This window comes from Halichoerus grypus, chromosome 6, assembly GCF_964656455.1.
Source record: "Halichoerus grypus chromosome 6, mHalGry1.hap1.1, whole genome shotgun sequence".
NCBI lineage: Eukaryota > Metazoa > Chordata > Mammalia > Carnivora > Phocidae > Halichoerus > Halichoerus grypus.
The window spans coordinates 112,959,521-112,981,117 of record NC_135717.1 but is presented as its reverse complement, the minus strand read 5'-3'; the positions used below and the strand labels follow the sequence as shown (position 1 = coordinate 112,981,117).

The following is a 21,597-nucleotide window of genomic DNA, read 5'->3' as shown; positions in this document are numbered from 1 at the left end:
AGTATGCCTTCAAAATCAAGTTGGAAAGTTGCCTAGAGCAGTGTTTCTCAGGCTTTAACATAGGTATTAATCATGTGCAGATCTTGATAAAATGCAGATTCTTATTCACTAGGTCTGGAGTGGTGGCTGAGGTATCCTGCATTTGTAACAAGTTCCCAAGTGGTACTGATACTGTCCTTCTGAGTGAATATCAAGTAATCTATGATTGTCTGAATATTTTTAAAGTAATCTTCTGTATCAGTAATTCCATTATTGTAGTTGCTCAGATCAGAATACTTTGGAATTATTCTGGAGTCTTGCTCTCTAACACATACCTCACATTCAGTCTTTCTGCAAATCCTGATGGCTGTATTTTGAAAATAGCTGGAATTTGATCCCTTTTCATCACCATTGCTACTACTGTGGTACAAGCCGCTGTCATCTCCTTCCCTAGATGATCAGTCAACTTTCTTTTTCCTTTGCCTCCTCCTCTGCTTAAAATCTGCTACTGGCCCATATCACTCAGAGAAGCAGTCAGTGTGTCTGTTTACCTTAGCCCTTAAGGTGTTGCATGATCTTATTACCTCTCTGTCCTCATTTACTACTTTTCATCTCTTTCATTCTATTCTAACCACACTTGTCTCCTTGTTTTTCCTTGCACATATCAGACACACTCTCTTTTCTGCCTTTGGACTTTATATTTGCTGTTCTTTTCTGCCTCGAATGCAGGTCCTCTAGGTATTCACATAATTCTCTCCCTTGATTGTTTCTGATTGCCATTTCAAATTTCACTTTATCAGAAAGGCTTTCCCTAAATATTCTGTGTGAAATAACACCTTCTCCATAATTGTATGTTTATTTTATAATTGCATTGTTTTATTTTTCTCAACTTCTCAACATACTAGATGTTTTAGTGTGTTTATTGTATCTCCCCTGCTAGAATGTAGTCAGGAATTTCTGTCTTGTTCAATGCTACACTTAAAGCATTGCCTAATAGTATACCTATGGCACTCAATGAATCTTTGAATTAAAAAAAAAAAAGCAAGCCCAGGAAGAAGTCATTGGGCCTCTGCTTGAATACCTTCATTGATAGGTTTTTCTACACCTCCCTTCAGAAGAGCCCATTCCATTTGAAGGTAACTGCTAACCTTCTCCTTAAGCTTTCTGTTCTTCCAGGCTAAACATTCTTACTACTTTACCTTTTTGCATATGAGATGGTTTCCAAGGCTGTCACCAGTTTAGTCATCTTCCCTGGACATTCATCATTTTGTTGTTTGTCCCTAAATAAAATAGCACCAGAACTAAAACAAATGTTGCAAATGTAGGCTGAAGGGGAAGTTTTCCTTTGTTTTTGACAGTCTGCTTTTATTAAGGCAGACTGTGATTAAATTAACTTTTTAATTTTTTTTTTTTTTTTAAAGATTTTATTTATTTATTTGAGAGAGAGAGAATGAGAGAGAGCACATGAGAGGGGGGAGGGTCAGAGGGAGAAGCAGACTCCCTGCCGAGCAGGGAGCCCGATGCGGGACTCGATCCAGGGACTCCAGGATCATGACCTGAGCCGAAGGCAGTCGCTTAATCAACTGAGCCACCCAGGCGCCCTAATTTTTTTTTTTTTAAGATTTTATTTATTTATTTGACAGAGAGAGACACAGCGAGAGAGGGAACACAAGCAGGGGGAGGGGGAGAGGGAGAAGCAGGCTCTCCGCTGAGCAGGGAGCTCGATGTGGGGCTCAATCCCAGAACCCTGGGATCATGACCTGAGCCGAAGGCAGACGCTTAACACCTGGCCACCCAGGCACCCCTAAATTAACTTTTTAAAGTAACTCTAATCCTTACCGATTTTGACTTTTTAAACTACTAAAACCTTTAAGTCTATGTGCTACTAAGTTTCTTCTGCTTTACAGTTGGTTTTTGAACCAAAGTGTGAGTCTTTGCATTTGTCCTATTTAGCCTAAAAGAATTTTCCTGGGCAATGCATACCTTTAATGTAGAAACTAGTATGTTTAAATTATTGAAGAAACTAATAGAAAAATTACTTCATATAAATATGGGAGAATTATAACTGATGAAATTGGGGATTTCCTGTGCTGAGATACTCCAAAATGTTTTTTGAACAGCTCATTACAATCATATGTCTTGCATCAGTTCAAGAAAGAATTGAGTTAACTTAAAAAATAATTTTACCTCATAAACTTATTCCCCTTGACTAACAAATTCATTTCCTTTCCTACATTTCTAGTTTTGCCTCTTGTAATCATCATTTTCTTAGTCCTCAAGGCCAGAGTAATCTTTGACTCCTTCCCTGTATTTAGTCATCATATCTCAGAAATTCTTAATTTCTTGCTTTTTTATTCACTTCATAGCCAATTACTCTAGCTATGCAGATCTCTCTGCTTCTAATCTCTCCCTGCTATAATCCATTTCTGTGCTTTGCTGACAGATCATTCTTTTAAAAGATTCATTTATATTACTTTTATCCTTTCAGTCTTCTTCAGAGGAATCTCTAAGATTGGGTCTAAACTTCTCAATCATTGGAGATCCATTTGTAATCTGTCCCTACTTGATTTATGGTGTTTTGCGTATTGCTTTCCTTACCCATTACTGTAGTCTTCCAGATGAACTTCTTGGCATATATCCCTCCTCAGTACACATTCTCTCTCTCTCTCTCTCATACTTTTACTCTTCTTGTTGTTGTCAGATTGGCCTAGTTAAATGCTATTTTATTACTTTAGACTATGTTGCCCCTTAAATGCCTTAAGCTCAACACACATAACCTATCACCTTCAATGAAAACTCCAGTTCAAATTGATCTCTTTTCCCTAAGCTCCAATTATATTTATGCCTGTACCACAAAATCTATCATTTAGTCTTTGTTGCTTAATACTTACACAAGGTTTTTCCTTTCAGTAAGACTGCTTGATGACAAGGAGTATAAAAGAGTACTGGATTATCCATAAAATTTACTGGCTTGGCTTGTACTATGTTCTTTTATGTGTAAAATAATTTCTTACAGTTCTGGGTTTTTGTTTTTCATTGATACTGGGAGAACGCAAACATAAAATTTCTTTATTGTAATTTATCCTATAGGAAACCCTTTTTCAAGGAGAAATGAAGAAGAAAACTATATATACCCTAAATGTGGGAGATCAGGAGTATGAAGATATGGAAGGTAACTTTTTTATAACTTGTGTGTTCTTAGTGTTTCTAAACTGTTCATTTGTGTACATTTCAAAATTCACAAAGAGTTTTTTGTTTTCACTTATTTTCATTGGTCTTAAATTCTGAAATAAGCTGCCTGAATATACGCTATATATACACTGAAGAAGTGTATACATTTTTCCCCCCCTCCCATGTCTTATTTTTGATTGATTGAGGTTTTTGGTTTGTTTGAACTCTTTAAATTTTTATTCCCTACTGGTTTATGAATATACTAATCTGTTTTTGTTGTTGTAATTTTCCGTTTTGGGTTTTTAAAATAGTTGGCATTGATCTTTTCTCTGCTTCTAAAGGTAATATTTTAATATTCACTGCTAACAGTAAAAGAACCTTAGAACACTTTAACTCTGATCATCCTGCTCTTCATAGGTTATAGTCATCCATTATTTTTTTTTTTTGAAACACCAAGATTAGGGGCGCCTGGGTGGCTCAGTTGATTAAGCGACTGCCTTCGGCTCAGGTCATGATCCTGGAGTCCCTGGATCGAGTCCCGCATCGGGCTCCCTGCTCGGCGGGGAGTCTGCTTCTCCCTCTGACCCTCCCCCCTCTCATGTGCTCTCTCTCATTCTCTCTCTCCCAAATAAATAAATAAAATCTTTGGAAAAAAACAAAAAAAACAAAAAAAACAAAAAAAACACCAAGATTAGTCGATATTTTAACATAGATAGTATTTGGGGGGATTTCTTCTCCATTTCTTTTTTTCTTAAAGATTTTATTTATTATTTGAGAAAGAGAGAATGAGCATGGGGTGGGGAGGGTCAGAGGGAGAAGCAGACTCCCTGCCGAGCAGGGAGCCTGATGCGGGACTCGATCCCAGGACTCCAGGATCATGACCTGAGCCGAAGGCAGTTGCTTAACCAACTGAGCCACCCAGGTGCCCCCCATTTCTTTTTTTCATCCTGAAAAAAGCTTTAAGTTCCTTTAGTGAAAGTCTATTAGGGATAAATTCTTAAGTTTTTGTTTTTATTTTATCCTCTTCAAAACTATTCAAAGATAGATCTACAATTCTGGGTTGATAGGTTTTTGTTTTGTTTTTTTCTCTCTTAGCACTGTGGAGATATTATTTAACCATTTTTCTGGTTTTCTTTTTTCTGTCAAGAAATCTCTTTTCAGCCTAATTGTCAGTCCCTTAGAGATGATCTGTCTTTTCCCTCATTTTTCTTTTTAGATCTTATTTTTATCTTTGATGTCTTTGACATTGTACAGATCTGCTGCATTGTTTCTGGCATGGATTATTTTCATTTCTCTTGGTTACCATACCTTGTATGTCCTTTATCTTTTGGATCTTTTTTGTTTGTTTTGTTTTCTCATTTCTCAGCCATTACTGCTTTAACTGTTGCATATTCTTTATTCTCTTCTTCTGGGCTTCAATTAGTATGTTAGACTTTGTTCTGACCTCATTTCCCACTCTCCTTTCTCAGGTTACATCTCCTTGTATGTCTCTTAAAGTCTAGATAGTTTTCTCAGATCTCTCTTCCAGTTCACAAATACTCTTTTCTTCTGGGTCTAATATGCTGTTTAATCATTCTATGTTGTATTTGCAAATTCTGATATTTGAAGCTGGTGGGCATCTAAATAAATTTAGAGTTAGTAAGTATAATATATAAAATGCAAAAAAATAAATCTAAATAAATTCTTGTTTCTGGTGATTCTTACTCAAGGTAACTTATTTTCTTAGGTTTGGTAATGTTTGATTATGAACTCATATTTGATCAGTTTAATCTGTAGAATTCTGAGGGCCTACCTAAGGGATGTTTTCCTTCAGAGGATTTGTATTTGCTTTTTCCTGAACCCGTGCTTTACTTTAGCCATGTTGGGGGTCTTGACCTAATATGGAAGTCTCTTAGGATCAGTTCCCCTACCTGGGTTGGTTGTAAGTCTCTAGATGTGAACCCTAATACGAACGTTTGCTCCCAGGACAATCCCCACTTTTTCATTTGCTTGGTGTATATTGTTCGTGTTTCAGCTGACAATTTCTTTATTTTTGTTTCATTTTACGTTGAATTTTGGAGTTTCTTTTATTTACTTTTGAGCCCACAGTACATATTCTTGTATGGTGGTTATATTGCTGGTGGGCATTTAAATTAGTACAAACCCTAAGGGATAAAATTTGACAGTATCTATTCAAACTACAGCTGTACATACATGTTGATCTAGCAATTCCTGTTTTAGGGATTTATCTTATAGATAGCTATTAAAAATACGAAATGACAGTTTTTCATTGTAGCATTGTTTGAAAGAGCCAAAGATTGAAAACAAGTGAATGTCCATCAATAAGTTAAAACAAAAAAATGCTGACTAGTGTGTATAGTGTTTTAGTATTTGTGTAAAGAAGGAGCTTTAAAAGGATATGTTTTAAGAGTTGCTTCTGCACCAAAAATCTTTGGAAGAACACAGAAGAAACTTAATAGTTGTTACCTGTTGCATTCAGTGGGACTGGATGGATGGCAGTAGATTTGAGTGGAAGATTTGTCACTACAACCTTTTTTTTACTTTAAAATTTTTGAACCATCTGATTATTACTTAAAATTAATTTCATAAAAAAATTCTTTTTACTTCCCCATTAAAAATGTAAATTAGTAAATGTTGGGATATTGTGCTCAAGGAGTATGTTTGTTACATTGTAAGATTTAATTACTTTGTAGTAGGGGAGCCCTTTAGAATATCTAGTTCATGATACTGCCACAAACATGTCATTCGGTCTGGAAAACTTGAAAGCATATATGGCTGCTTTACTTTATAGGTGAAGAAAACAAAGATAATACTGCTACCACTGGTCTGTTGTACAGTGAAGCTGACAGATGTCCAATATGTCTTAATTGCCTGTTAGAGAAAGAAGTTGGTTTTCCAGAAAGCTGTAATCATGTCTTCTGCATGACCTGTATTCTTAAATGGGCAGAGGTGAGTCTAAGAATAAATTAAATATTACTGTATTTTAATTCCCTAGCATGGTATCATGCCACCTAAAGAGTTGATAATGCCTTTTATAAATAACATGTTTTCCCCTTACTGTGGACAAATTTCCCTGTATTATTCAAATTCTGTCAGTACACTTTCTTCTAGTTTTTTTACACATCTTTTTTGTTCTTCTATAGTTAAAAAATTTTAAGTGCATATCTTAAAAAACAAAACAAAACCTTATAGGAATAACAGATTTTGGGGGGGGGTGGTAAAAATGCAGTAATTCATCTTTGGTATACTTAACCCTCTTGGGATAATATCTGCTTACTACTAATAACACCTTCTGTCTGTTTTGTGTTTTATATTTTTCAGAGAATTTTTACATAGATTATTTGATTTCTTCTTGTATCAGCCTTGTGGAATAACAAGAGCAGATGTAGTAGTGTTCTTCAATTTTACAGATGAGGAACTTGGATTTTGTGTTCTAGAACTTGACCAAGATTTCATAGCTTAAAGAGGCAGAAGTGAATTTAGAACTGCCATTTTCTAATTCTTGTTTTTAATGTAGTATGAACTAATTTCACAGTCCAAGTTAATGATATTACTGAGTTTCTTTATAGGTTGTAAGTGATTAAGAAAAGGATATTTTGGACTTTTAATGTATTATGTTGACTTAGTTCAGGCCAAATAGATCATGGTACTGGTACATTGAATCACTGAATACGCATTATAAGCCCTATTGTTACGAATTGTGAAATAAAAAAATTCATTGTCATATGAATCATGCTGTATTTTTCTGCGTTAGTAGTCTTTCAGTGTGTAAAAATGAATAAAGGAGATAAATCACAAAAATATTTTTTCAACAGTAGCTGCATTCAAATTGATGTCTTTAAGCACATTGGAATTAATTGCTTCTTACATAATTGGGGCTTTCAAAGTTTTGTGTTTTACTTATATTTTCACTAATAGTGTAGAAAGGAGAATATAACTGTATACTGATGATGCTGTGGCCGAGTTCTGGAAGGAGGAAAAAAGATTTGTTATACCAATCGAATTCATAGCAGTATACTTGGAAACAGTTCTAATTAGATTAAGGCCTAAACTGGTCTTGGCAAGAAGGGACTAAGGAGAGGTAAAAATGTATTTTGGGAAAAAATATGTTGAGTTTAATTTAATTATTTAATATAATTATAAATCTCCATGTGTTTGCAGGAGCATTGACTAATGAATGCATATTTTTCTCTGCCACCCACTTAAAGATTTCATCTGTGTTGAATTTAATGCACCTTGGTTTGCTTCATGATTAAATATTTTAAAAATAGAGATTTTGCTTCCAGTAGAGAAGCAACATTATTAGATGGGTAGAAGGTTCAATTCAGTGCTTTTATAAGATTGTATTTAGTGATCACATAATTGTAAGGTTCAGCAGCATAGTCTGAGTATGTGCTTTTCTCTATGAAATTAGAATATATAAAATAGACATGATTCTCCATTGTTATGCTCTACATGCATCTTCAGCATAATCATATACTTTATCATGGTGTACATCCTCCAAGTTTCTCTAGGGTATATATCTAGAAGTAGAACTACTAGTAGGTTATGGACTATGCACATTTTCTACTCAGTTCTAAACTTATCTGTTTTTAACTCTTGTTGAATAATTTTTTTTTTCATAGCTTAAAGAGGCAGAAGTGCCTCTTTGAGAGAGAGAGTGTAGGAGTGTGGGGGGAAAGGGCAGAGGGAGAGGGAGAATCCCAAGCAGACTCCCCACTGAGCGCAGAGCCTAATGGGGGGCTCAGTCTCAGGAGCCTGAGATCTTGACCTGAGCCAAAATCAAGAGTCTGACGCTTTACCGACGCAGCCACCCAGGTGCCCCTGAATATTTTTTTTTAAGTTGAAAATACTTGATAACATATATAGTATTGTAGTCAACACTTTTCTTGCATGTAATATTTTCTCTTTTGTGTTACTCCTTTGGATATAAACCTTTATTGAAGCCAAACTGCTTTTAAAAGAAAGTAGGGGGGCAAGGGGTATTGTGGTATTGTTTAAACAGAAGTGATTAACCTTGAAAGCAGAGAATAACCAGAGAATATTCTGAATTATTTCATTGTCCCTAATCAGGATAGCAGCCATCATTAAATTGAGCAGTAACAAGAGCACAATCCAATAAATTGTTCATTATAAATAACAAATGAATATTGGTTAACAAAATCACTTAGGCTTTGAATTAAATTTTCTGTTTGAATCTTTTATTGGTATGATAAAAATTGGATGTGTTTTGAAGCATATATGTGCTTTGACAAATAGAATCAGATTTCAGATTCACTGGTGGTTTTTCTTCATGGCCATTAGTTGTTAAGCTCGTTCCTCTCATTTTCCTTAGCCGCCTTCTGTTTTCTAAAGAGGGGCATGCAGTTTACTTTGGATTTCATGGTTAGGATATACCTGTCTGTATTTAGAGGCTCCTAACCAGCCAGGCCCTATTCTAAGGCTTTTAAAAATATTCTTTCATTTAAATCACTGTTAGTGTTTGTTTAATATTCAAGGCAGGTATTCTGAACTCTAATTTGTTGCTAAATACTTAAAGGGATAGCCTGAAATTAAAATAATTTTAAAAAATTGATCCATAGTTTAAAGTTTTACCAGTGTTCACTTTTAGTAGGAAGGTAGAAATCAAAGTGAGATTTATAGTGGTTAGAAATCTACATAATAAGAAAACAGTATAAAATGTGTTGAGAATCATCTTCCTAGCTTACGTGTCTTTCAGAAATGCAGCTGAGCTATCTGAGATTTGTACTCCACGTTCATTGAAATAGGATTCAGAATGGATATCAAGAACCAAAAAGAAGTACTTATTTATTTACTTTCACCTTAATATTTTAGGCATTGAAGAAATTCTCCTCTGTAAGAAACAAGTAAACTTACGGTATAGAGTAGCGTAGTGTATTTATTTCAGACACCCTCCTGAAATTTTTCATGCTCCTAAAATATCTATATCCAAAGTCAAAGTTAGTTTTAATCTTTTCAAGCTCTAAAATTTTTGTTCTCTGGTTATTTAAAACAAAAGCCATGTAAGGCCTTTCAAGTGATCAAGTAACTGAGCTTTAGTCTGTTGGTATTTTATACAATTTGCCTTCCCCAGGGCAGAAAGATTCAGGATAATGGAACCTATGGTGGCCTTCATGGCCCATAACCTAATTACCTGCCCTTGGGGACACTAGAACAGATTAAGCATGTCTACTATGACTATGTTTAATTTCAAGAAACTCTTGCACGGTAGGCCTGTTGGTTTGTGAAATAATAATGATGATGATGTAGAAATAGAATATTAAATTAAGCAGTAATTAACACTTAAGGAAAGTTGAAATTTTTATTAATTTAAAGCAATAATATTAGAGCTGAGAATCTAAAACTAAACAAAGAAGACCTTTGAATTGATGAAATATGCACAGAGCAATACACTAAAGTTTATCAGCCACTCAAAAAGTTATTTTACCAAATTTACCCACCTATATTTTTACCTATATTACCTATATATATTTTACCTGTATTATACCTATACACTCTAAACATATTGACAGTTTTTACTTTGCCTATAAGTTTAACCTTGATCCTCTGAGTTTGCACATTTTATTATTTTTTAAATTTTATTTATTTATTTGAGACAGAGAGCACGAGCAGGGAGGAGGGGCAGAGGGAGAGGGAGAAGCAGGCTCCCTACCAAGCAGCGAGCTCGACAACTTGGGGCTGGATCCCAGGACCCTGAGATCATGACCTGAGCCGAAGGCAGCTGCTTAACCAGTTGAGCCACCCAGGCGCCCCCTGAGTTTGCACATTTTAAAGTAGATATTTAGAGAGGTGAAGGCTAGAGAAGCGTGACACACAGCTGTAGTAGTGACAGCTGATCCATAATTGTGATTCCCTATAGACAATAAGATACTACTTCCACACACACACACACACACACGCAGGTTGAGAAAATAGGATTTATGATTTGGCAGATTGCCAAGAAGTGGTTAAAATTTTGGCCCTAAAAGGGTTAAAGTTTAAAGCCTTGGAAGCATTTTATGTTTGAAGTATTTAAGAGATTATTTTATTTAAAGGGACACACATGTGATCAGGAGGTTCTGATATCCCCTAGGATTTTCTGTCTTTAAAGTAATATAAAATATTTCCCTTATCTTTTAAGTAACTTTTTAAATGTGATTAACTTTCCTGCTGTAAGCAAATTATTCTCCTTCAATTTATTTATCTCGGTCCTCCATTTCATATCAAATGCTGAAAGCTTCAGTTTGAGAAAGTAAGGTTAAATCAGATTTGGACAGCTGGCGAAGGTATGTTTTCTCTTCTGAGACTAGAAATGAAGAGGGTCTTACTATGATGAGTACAGTTCTTGGAGAAGTCAAACGACAGTGTTCAGTGCAGACAGGTGAGGAATATATTTTTAATTAATACATACCAAAAAATCAGAATATGACTAGTTGACTTACATGTTGACTACTGATGTGTTTTATGTACAGATGTTCTTTTATGCAGTGAATAGAAATTTACACATTCTGGTGATTAGAATACCTTTCAAAGCTGTATATTGTCTGGATTTCTTCAGTTTTTCCTGGAATTTTAATTTTTATTTATTCCTGAACTAAACTAAACCTCTCTGTTATGTAGTTCTCTGTGAACAAGAATTTAAACATCTGTGGAGCAATACTATTAGTTCTTATCTTTAAAACTTTGTAAAGCATTGTCAAATACATTATTTCATTTAATTATTACAACTTGTGCAAGAGGTGATTCAAGACTCTATCATCATCCTTAAAATAAGAGAGGTTGCTAGTTCTGGGTTCTTCAGAACTTGAATTTGTGACTATAATTATTCCAAATCCCTTGTTGTTTTCACCTCATGGATTAATCCTTTGGTAAAACCTTTGGTAGAGCAAAGAGTATTTTTACATTTTTACATTGTGAACCACTCATTATTTAAAGTGAACACTCATTATCTAAAGCATAAATGTCATAGATTTTTATTTAATACTGTTTTTACCAGTTAGGTAAAGTAAGGCGTATTCCTATATAGCCTAGTTTTAAATGTCAGAATTTTTAAATGATTTGTGTAGGTAGTTAAGGAATTTATTGTTTTTATTTTTCTAGAGAAATAATTAACTATTAAATGTAAAAAGAAACTAGAATTAAAAGTAATCCTTACCCAACTGTTGTATCTTCAAGAATAAGAAAGGGTTCCCTTTGAGTAGTTAGATAAAATGCTTTCTTAGTGTTAATTTTATCACTGACAGTCATTTGTTCTTTAGGAATATATTCTTGAAAGCTGTTAGAAAGAACCACAGTTTTACTAATGTGGATTGACAAGGACTGTCTTGAACTGGTTAAGTGTGATAGGGAACATGTAGTCTGTCTGACTACAGGTGAACACTTTCTTTGGAGGTGTCTAGGCTAGGTATCTTAGAACCATCAACAAGGAAAATAGGTTCTTGTGAATAGATTTTTAAAATAAGCCTCTAATGGTATGCATTCCTAAATCCTTTTTATTTACTTTTGAACTGTAGTTTTATATAATGTGCTCTATTTGTTAGCAGGAAAGATAAATGTTCTAGAGATTCCCATGAGCAGACAAACCTACTTATAAATATAGGTACTGAGATTTAGTCTTTAAGCACTTACCTTTAACACTTGCTTCTCTCTCTCTAGGAGGGGCTATCTGTAGGCAGCCTTTGTGATTGAGGATAGAGCAGCAACAGGAAGCAAGAAATATTAGAAATCAAGAATCCTGAATTCCAAATAAGGAAGGTTTCCTGTTCTTACATTTAAATATGGGTTTGTCTGAGCTGGGAATTTACAACGCTTCAGAATACTAGGGTATGTTTTACTGAAATCATTAGGAAGATTTTTTTTTTTTCTATCAAAATTGCCTCCTTCACTGATACAACCTTAGTACAGAGCTTTCACAATAAAATTATGCTCTGTTTTTTAATACACATTACATTGTAAAGCAGTGATCAGATTCTATTAATTTTGTAGCTTTATCAAGTTGAATGGTGATATTTAACTACCTTGATTATGAAACTAAATTAGATGCTTCACAAATTATTGAAATGAAAGTCATTGGCTTAAATTGGTGATTAATTGAAGAGTATTTCTGATGTATATAAGGAATCAAAATGGTGAATAATCAAGGGGTATTTATTTTTGTTATATAAAAGGAAAACAAAATTTGTGATAATTTTCTTCAAAACTAAAATTACATTTTTAAGCACAATAAGTATGTTAGTTCAAAATTTTCTACATTAGTTTTAAATGTGCATTTTTAAAACCACACAACTGAAAACTAAATCAGCTATATTAGTAACACAAACCATGAAAACTAAGATTAAAATATCTGACATTTTCTGAATGGATATCTGTTGGTTATAAGGGTGAAGTTACCCTTGGGAATGCTTTAAAATTAGGCCAATGTAAACCATTTTGAAAACCCTGTTTGTAAAACTTTCCTAGTAAAGGCATTTGATCATCACGTTATGTGTAATTTTATGCATTTAATACCTGTTAATGATGGTGTCTTTGAACTGTGCCATGTGTACTTTTCTTATAGTATACATTAACAAAAAATTAGTGATCTACTTAATTTTTTAAAAATGTGTTTTGATTTCTTTTTTATTCTTCTTTAGTCAATCTTAATCTATTGAAGTATGTTATGAAGACTTAACTCGGATAACCGAATTTCTTTTCTGTTTCCCCTTTGAAATGTTTTGTTAAGCTGTTCTGAGGTCAGAATTGGATATCATCATTTCTAAGTAGCCATAGCAAAGATACTTTGTCTACTATAGGTAGCTTGTTTTCTGACCTATGCTTTCCTTAACTGGGGAGGATAACTTGGTTTCAGCATTTTTTCTGATGGCTGAGCCTGAGCTAAAATCTATTAACTTATTTTCTAGTACTAACTAGATTTAGAAAATGTAAGTATATACAAATTGTTGATAACAGATAACAGTGGTTTTCCGACTATTTTTTTTTTGTTGTTGTTGTTGTTTTGTTTTTGTAAGAGCAGTGGAGCCTTTTCTTCAAATGCAACCTTAAATCTGTGGCAATTTTGCTTAAGGAGAAGAGAACAAAACCAAAATCTTACTCAGAACCCTATTATTTGAAACCGATCAAAATGGAATGGCTCAGGTTCAGACTGTCAGTTTTCAAGGCAGGAGTGCCATTTAGCTGGTGTCAAATGAGGAAATTTCATAAGGAAGAAAATACAGTTATGTAATTTCAGGTTTTTGAAAGATTCGATGCACCTAATATAGAGTAAATTTCTTGAACACAGTGGCTTTCTTTCTTTGTTCCATCTTAGTGTTACAAATTGAAATAGATAAAATGAAATATTTTAGTTTCCATATATGTCATGAACTTTGCAAATTCCAACAAAAAATCATTAAGAACTCCTGTCTCTCACGTGCATGTATACATCATATGGTAGGTTGTCTTTTTGTTAATGAACTAAGCTTTTTTTGTTTTTGTTTGTGCAGTGAAGTTAGTTGATATTTAGAAGACTTTACACAATGCTTAGTATATGCCATACTCTTCTAAGATTAAATTTAGAAGATTTTACACAATGCTTAGTATATGCCATACACTCTTCTAAGATTAATTCCATTAATTCCCATAAGAACCTTAGAGAGAGGTTCTATTATCTGCATATTCACAGATGAGGTAACTGAGACGCACAAAGTCTATAACTTGCTCAGGGTTACTTATCAGGGCAAGATATGAAAGTAGACAGTAAATTCGGAGCTTCCGTACATCTTTGTTAATCGTTTTTTAAAAAACATGGATAGAAACAAAGTTTTCATCTGCCATTGTTTTACCTTTTTTGAATGTTTATCTGAATTTACCTTTAAAATAGAAATAAGTATATTCTGAAACTTTAGTTATTTATAGGAACTTGAAAGTTTTTATTTTTTTTAAATAAAAAAAATTTTTTTTTAACTAGAGAGTCAGAGAGAGGGAGGGGCAGGAGGGAGAGAAAATCTTAAGCAGGCTCAACACCCAGTGTGAAGCCTGACACGGGGCTTGACCCCACAACCCTGAGGTCCTGACCTGAGTTGGGCGCATAACCAACTGAGCCACCCAGGCACCCTGAAAATTTTTACTTTTAAATATTATTTTGAATTATAAATATATTAATACAACTTCTAGTTTAAGAAATTTCATACAGTAAATGCTAATATGGTAAACAACAATCACATAGTTGAATTCCTTGAACTAGAATTGCTATTTGCAGTGCATTACTAAAAAAGACATGGACAGCTTTGTCACTACTTGTTGCAAAGCTTCTTAAGGTCAAGTTTTCTGTAAGGGAAGTAATAGCATCCTAAATCCATAGTACTTGGAAGTAAGCTGAGCTGGCTTCTACGAGTCTGAACTGATTTAATGCAGTAAGGTCACATTTCCTAATTCGGATGTGGGTAAAGCATTTTATCAAGGCCTACTTAACAGGAAAAGAAAAACTACTTTTTAGAGTAGTAAAAAGTAACTCAATTTATATTTTGGCTGCTCTCAAAGTGATTCACAGGCTTTGTGAAAATGTATTCTATGATCAAAGGCTCAGATAGTCTGATCTACCTGTGCTTGTATAAGCATATCTTGATATGTTCCAAAGTCCAGAGAGGCAAAAATGACAACATTTTTCACTAGAGAATATAATTTATCAAATTCCATTACTATCTTGTGGGACTGTTGCTATTACATTGTTAAAATCCTGTTTTACTTTTATAACCGTAAGTACTAATAATACCACGTTTTGGTATTTATATATGGTACAGAATCTTCCCTCCTACTCTAATGGGCAACATAGTCCATATTAAATTATTTAAATAATATAAACCTATTCCTATACAAATATTTAAATACTATAATCACAGAAACTCCTATAGTTGATGTGTATTTATTTTGAAAGTATAGGAAATAATTTTATCAAAGTAAAGTTCATTTAGAATCAGAGTGATCAAAAGACAATTTTCCTTAATCTATAAAGAACGCATACAATTCAATTTTAAAAAGGCCAGAAACCTAATAAAAAAGTTAAGCTAAGGGCATGAATAAAGAATTTTTAAAAAAGGAACTTTGAAAAGCTCTTAAAAATATGAAAATATGCCCAGTCTTACTTATATAAAAGGAAGTGTAAATTAAAACCCTTAAGCATACCATGCTATTAATTGAGAATGAGACCATTCAGAAATAGTAATATAAACCAATTTAAGATAGATAATTAAGAGAAAAAATTCAGTTCAGCATATGAATTAATATTATCTATATATTAAAAGATACACCATATATACGTATATGTGTTGGCCATCCCCTAAAGGATATATAGGAAACTACTTCTGGAGAAGTTATTGCTGGTGTAACTGTTTATTCAAAAGAATTGATTTGGGGAGAAATATTAAGTCATAGAATATCAAAATCTGTATGGGACCTGTCCAAACCATTCTTTTGCAGCTGATTTACAGTTGCCCAAGTGCTTTAGGTCATAAGAGCTGTTGATTTCAGTGTAGTTCTCCTTTCAGTATACCAGTAGTTCTCAGCTGGGCAAGCAGGTCTAAATGGTATTATCTTGATATCTTGATAATAGAGATTTTACCTCTTGTTGATTGTTGTAGTGCACTTATCTAGCATACAGTAGGTGCACTTATGTAGCATACAGTAGGTGCTTAATAAATGTCTGAATGAATTGAACAAATTTAAGACATTTATTACTCTGACATGGTACAGGTGGAAATTATTTTATCTTTGAAAGAAGAGAAATTATTTTTCTGTTTCCTTTTCCAGTGGAAAACTTATTATAAATGCATTTGTTATAGTTTAATTTTGATCTATTCTAAAGAAACATTTGTGAAGTTACAATTTGCTAATCATTTTTCAGATACTGGCTTCATGTCCTGTTGACCGAAAACCATTTCAGGCAGTGTTTAAATTGAGTGCATTGGAAGGTTGTGTTAAGGTAAGGCTTATGTTTTGCTTTGCAACATAAACTTGATTTTCCCTTAATAGATTGCCAGTTTGAGTATATTTATGAATTGTTCAACTTTAGGTTTAATATGTGATTATTATTCCTCTTCAGCATGGCAAGCCCAGACTTTTCTACAAGGCTACAAAAATTCTGAACCTTTTTTTTTCTTTGCCCTCTTAAAGAAGACATATCCATGGTAGTCACCTTATGATTTTCCACAAAATTACTTCTGATGCTCTAAAAGAAGTTTCACATTTAGTCTTAAATTGCAGGAGGTGTACATTTTTAGAATGTTTTTAGTGTGAGGACTTTTATATGTCAGAAACATTTACTAATTAATTGGATAGTGCTTTGAATACATTTTTCCATTGAAAAGGGGTTTGAAATGGAATATTAGATTAAAAGACCAACCCCACAAAAGCTTAAGTTTGAAATACCTGAAAACTGTTTTTCATGAAAAGCATTATTATGTTTGGAAGATTAAGCCAATAAAACTAAATATAAAATGGTATCTTTGTTTTGGGTCGCCTGGGTGGCTCACTCGTTAAGTGTCTGCCTTCAGCTCAGGTCATGGTCCCAGGGTCCTGGGATTGGGCCTCGCATCGCGCTCCCTGCTCAGCAGGAAGCCTGCTTCTCCCTCTCCCACTCCCCCTGCTTGTGTTCCCTCTCTTGCTCTCTCTGTCAAATAAATAAAATCTTAAAAAAAAATTGTTATTGGGACGCCTGGGTGGCTCAGTTGGTAAGCGTCTGCCTTCGGCTCAGGTCATGATCCTGGGGTCCTGGGATCGAGCCCCACATCGGGCTCCCTGCTCAGCGGGGAGCCTGCTTCTCCCTCCCCCACTCCCCCTGCTTACGTCCCCTCTCTCGCTGTGTCTCCCTCTGTCAAATAATAAAATCTTAAAAAAAAAAAAAATTGGTATCTTTGTTTTTAAATGCTGGTATTTGAAGGAACATGAGCAATTGGGGAAGGATACAGGGATTTGTAGAGATCTTGAGAGAGACTTCTCACAGTTTCAGGGTTGTCATGGGCAGATGACTTTGTTCTTTTATTAATAGAGAATAGAGAGCCCAGATATGGACCCTCAACTCCATGGTCAAATAATCTTCGACAAAGCAGGAAAAATATGCAATGGAAAAAAGACCATCTCTTCAATAAATGGTCTTGGGAAAATTGGACAGCTATATACAGAAGAATGAAACTCGACCATTCTCTAGCACCATACACAAAGATAAACTCAAAATGGATGAAAGACCTCAACGTGAGACAGGAATCCATCCAAATCCTGGAGGAAAACATAGGCAGTAACCTCTTCGACATTGGCCACAGCAACTTCTTTCAAGATACATCTCCAAAGGCTAGTGAAACAAAAGCAAAAATGAACTTTTGGGACCTCATCAAGATAAAAAGCTTCTGCACAGCAAAGGAAGTAGTCAACAAAACAAAGAGGCAACCCACAGAATGGAAGAAGATATTTGCAAATGACACTACAGATAAAGGGCTGGTATCCAATATCTATAAAGAACTTCTCAAACTCAACACCCAAAAAACAAGTCAAGAAATGGGCAGAATACATGATCAGACACTTCTCAAAAGAAGACATGCAAATGGCTAACAGACACATGAAAAAATGTTCATCATCATTAGCCATTAGGGAAATTCACATCAAAACCACATTGAGACACCACCTTACACCAGTTAGAATGGCAGAAATTGACAAGGCAAGAAACAGCAAATGTTAGGTTGTAGAGAAAGGGGAACCCTCTTACACTGTTGGTGGGAATGCAAGTTGGTACAGCCACTTGGGAAAACAGTGTGGAGGTGCCTCAAAAATAAAAATAGAGCTACCCTCTGACCCAGCAATTGCGCTACTGGGTATTTACCCCAAAGACACAGATGTAGTGAAAAGAAGGGCCATATGTACCCCACTGTTCATAGCAGCAGTGTCCGCAATAGCCACACTGTGGAAAGAGCCAAGATGCCCTTCAGCAGATGAATGGATAAAGAAGATGTGGCCCATCTATACAATGGAATATTACTCAGCCATCAGAAAGGATGAATACCCAACTTTTACATCAACATGGAGGAGATTATGCTAAGTGAAATAAGTCAGGCAGAGAAAGTCAATTATCATACGGTATCACTTCTTTGTGGAACATAAGGAATAGCATGGAGGACATTAGGAGAAGGAAGGGAAAAATGAAGGAGGGAAATCGGAGGGAGAGACGAACCATGAGAGACTGTGGATTCTGAGAAACAAACTGAGGATTTTAGAGGGGAGCAGGGTGGGGGGATGGGCTAGCCTGGTGATGGGTATTAAGGAGGGCATGTACTACACGGAGCACTGGGTGTTATACGAAAATAATGAATCATGGATCACTACATCAAAAACCAATGATGCCAAGATGTCCATCGAGAGATGAATGGATAAAAAAGATGTGGTATATGTATACAGTGGAATATTATGCAGCCATCAAAAGGAATGAAATCTTGCCATTTGCAGTGACGTGGATGGAACTGGAGGGTATTATGCTGAGTGAAATAAGTCAATCAGAGAAAGACTTGTATCATATGATCTTGCTGATACAAGGAATTCTTAATCTCAGGAAACAAACTGAGGGGTGCTGGAGTGGTGGGGGGTGGGAGGGATGGGGTGGCTGGGTGATAAGACATTGGGGAGGGTATGTGCTATGGTGAGTGCTGTGAATTGTGTAAGACTGTTGAATCATAGACCTGTACCTCTGAAACAATACATTATATGTTAAAAAAAAAAATAGGAAGGGAAAAATGAAGGGCGGGAATCGGAGGGGGAGATGAACCATGAGAGTCTATGGACTCTGAGAAACAGACTGAGGGTTCTAGAGGGGAAGGGGGTAGGGGGATGGGAAGCCTGGTGATGGGTATTAAAGAGGGCATGTACTGAATGGAGCACTGGGTGTTATATGCAAACAATCATGGAACACTACATCAGAAACTAAATGATGTAATGTATGGTGGTTAACATAACATAATTTAAAAAAAGCGTTTGCCTTCCGCTCAGGTCATGATCCCAGGGTCCTGGGATCGAGCCCCGCATCGGGCTCCCTGCTCCGTGGGAAGCCTGCCTCTCCCTCTGCCACTCCCCCTGCTTGTGTTCCCTCTCTCGCTGTCTCTCTCTGTCAAATAAATAAATACAATCTTAAAAAAAAAAAAAAAAGAATTCTTACTATATGGATACCTGTTGCCATTGATGGGGGGCGGGGGGGGGGGACTGTTCCCAAGTAGCATGATAAGTCCATTAACAGCTTGGTTACTATCTTTGTGAGTAGGAAGGGGTATGGAAGCGACATACGACTATTTAAGCATAAGATGTCCTCAGTGTAGGTATCTGTAATTTGTTTTGATATATTTTTACCAAATGAGTCTTATTGACAAGGAACAAATGAGACTAAAATTCAAATAACATGACATATGTAAAAAATGATTTTGCCTGTTGTCATTGTGTACTTATACATCTATATAAATTAGTATGTCTTGGAGAAAAGATATAATATAAATGTGTAATATTATGATAAAAATTGAAGCATGGCTTCTCTGAAAGACAGATTCTCTGTTTTTCCAGACTATATATATTATGTTGCTGAAGATGTATTGGCATGAACTAGCTTCCAAAGATATTTTCCTCTAAAACTTTGTTTTGTTGCTTGGACTAACAATTTACGTTTTCTTTAATATGGTTTGTATTTTACTTAAATTAAAAGTCTGGTGCCAGGGGCACCTGGGTGGTGCAGTTGGTTGAGCATCCCACTCTTGGTTTCCTCTCGGGTTGTGATCTCGAGGTTGTGAGATTGGGCCCCAGGTCGGGTACCACGCTGAGCGCAGAGTTTGTTCGGGGCTTTCTCTCTCTGTCCTGCTGCCCCTCCCTCCTCCCTCAAATAAATAAATCTTTTTTTTTTTTTTTTTTTAAAGATTTTATTTATTTATTTGAGAGAGAGAATGAGAGAGAGAGCATGAGAGGGGGGAGGGTCAGAGGGAGAAGCAGACTCCCTGCTGAGCAGGGAGCCCGATGCGGGACTCGATCCCGGGACTCCAGGATCATGACCTGAGCCGAAGGCAGTCGCTTAACCAACTGAGCCACCCAGGCGCCCTCAAATAAATAAATCTTTTTTAAAAAAGTTTGGTGCAGTGTTAACCTAATTTAGTCAGCCTTAACAATTATTTCTTATTATGTGATATTAACTACATGCTCTTAATATTTTCCTTTGACCTTTACTCTGAATCTTCACTTTATTATCTTTATCCCTTTCCAGCTAACCTTGAATGAGACATCTATACTTGGTTACTCCCTTTTCATAATTGCTTTTCAACTCACATTGAACATTTACCTCTGTAAACGTGTCCTCACTAAGGTTTAGAATAATTTTTTGTTTTCTGCATGTGGTGCTCTTAACTACCCTTTATTTTCTTTGGCTTATAGGATGTCCTTTTATGAATGTTTGTATCAGTGTTCATTTGTTTTACTTTTCTGACCTTTCACAATCTTTACCATCTCTCTGCCTTCCTTACCTTTTTAAAAATCATTTCTTAAATTTTAAATTCCTTTCAATCTTCTGGGGATACTTTCTCTCTAAATCTTCTCAAGAACTCCAGTGGCTTTCAGCTCTTACCTGTATTAGTATGGCTTCTAAAACTATCACTAGCCCAGATCTCTTTCCTCAGAACCAGATTTATGTTTTCATCTACTTGTTGGACATCTCCATGTAGCATACCGAGGAATGTAAACATTAACATGTCCAGAACTCATGTGGGAGTTTTCAGTTTTTTCTTTCTCCCTCATCTTTGCCTAGTCCTTCTGAGCAATGTCATAAATTTGTTTTCTCTTCATTCCTCTTTTGTCACTTCTTTGTAGGCCTTCATGCTGTCATCTAGACTGGTTCTGCCAATAGAAATATACTACAAGCCACTATAATTTAAATTTTTTACTTTTAGTAGTCACATTGAAAGAGTAAAAAGAAACTGTTAAAATAAATTTTTATAATATATTTAATTCAACATAATTAACGTATTATGTCAACATATAGTATTTTTAAAGAAATACTGAAACGTTTTTGTATATCTTTGAAATCCAGTGTATATTTTACACTTAGAGTACATCTCAATTGAGACAAGCCACATTTCAGTGCTCAGTAGCCACATATGGCTAGTGATTGTCTCCTGCCGTGTAGATCTACACAACTATAAGAGCTTTCTTCTGGTTTCCCAGCCTTTATAGTCTCTCCTTAACTGGTTCATTCTCCAAATTACTGGCAAAGTTTATCCTGAAAAACAAATTTGGTCATTTCATTCACTTGCTTTAATACCTCCATTTATTCGCTGGTTCCCATGGAATTATTTTCTTATTTGAAGCCCTTTACAATCTGGTCCTAATATATTACATCAACTTCATATCCTGCTAATACTTTCTTCCCTATCTGCATTGGCTTCTCATTGTCCTTGTAACTGTGTT

General features: G+C 35.2%; 1 protein-coding gene across 4 annotated transcripts in view; it reads left to right on the top strand.

Moving 5' to 3' along the window:
• Positions 1–21,597, top strand: part of SCAF11 (SR-related CTD associated factor 11) — a 77,328-nt gene that overhangs the window by 25,508 nt on the left and 30,223 nt on the right. For all 4 annotated transcript variants that reach the window (XM_078075917.1, XM_078075916.1, XM_078075915.1 and 1 more), the window contains 3 exons: positions 3,070–3,151; positions 5,942–6,099; positions 16,028–16,105. In XM_078075917.1, coding sequence (XP_077932043.1) covers positions 3,091–3,151; positions 5,942–6,099; positions 16,028–16,105 — 297 coding nt within the window. In that variant the 5' untranslated portion in view covers positions 3,070–3,090. The remainder of the gene's footprint in view (positions 1–3,069; positions 3,152–5,941; positions 6,100–16,027; positions 16,106–21,597) is intronic.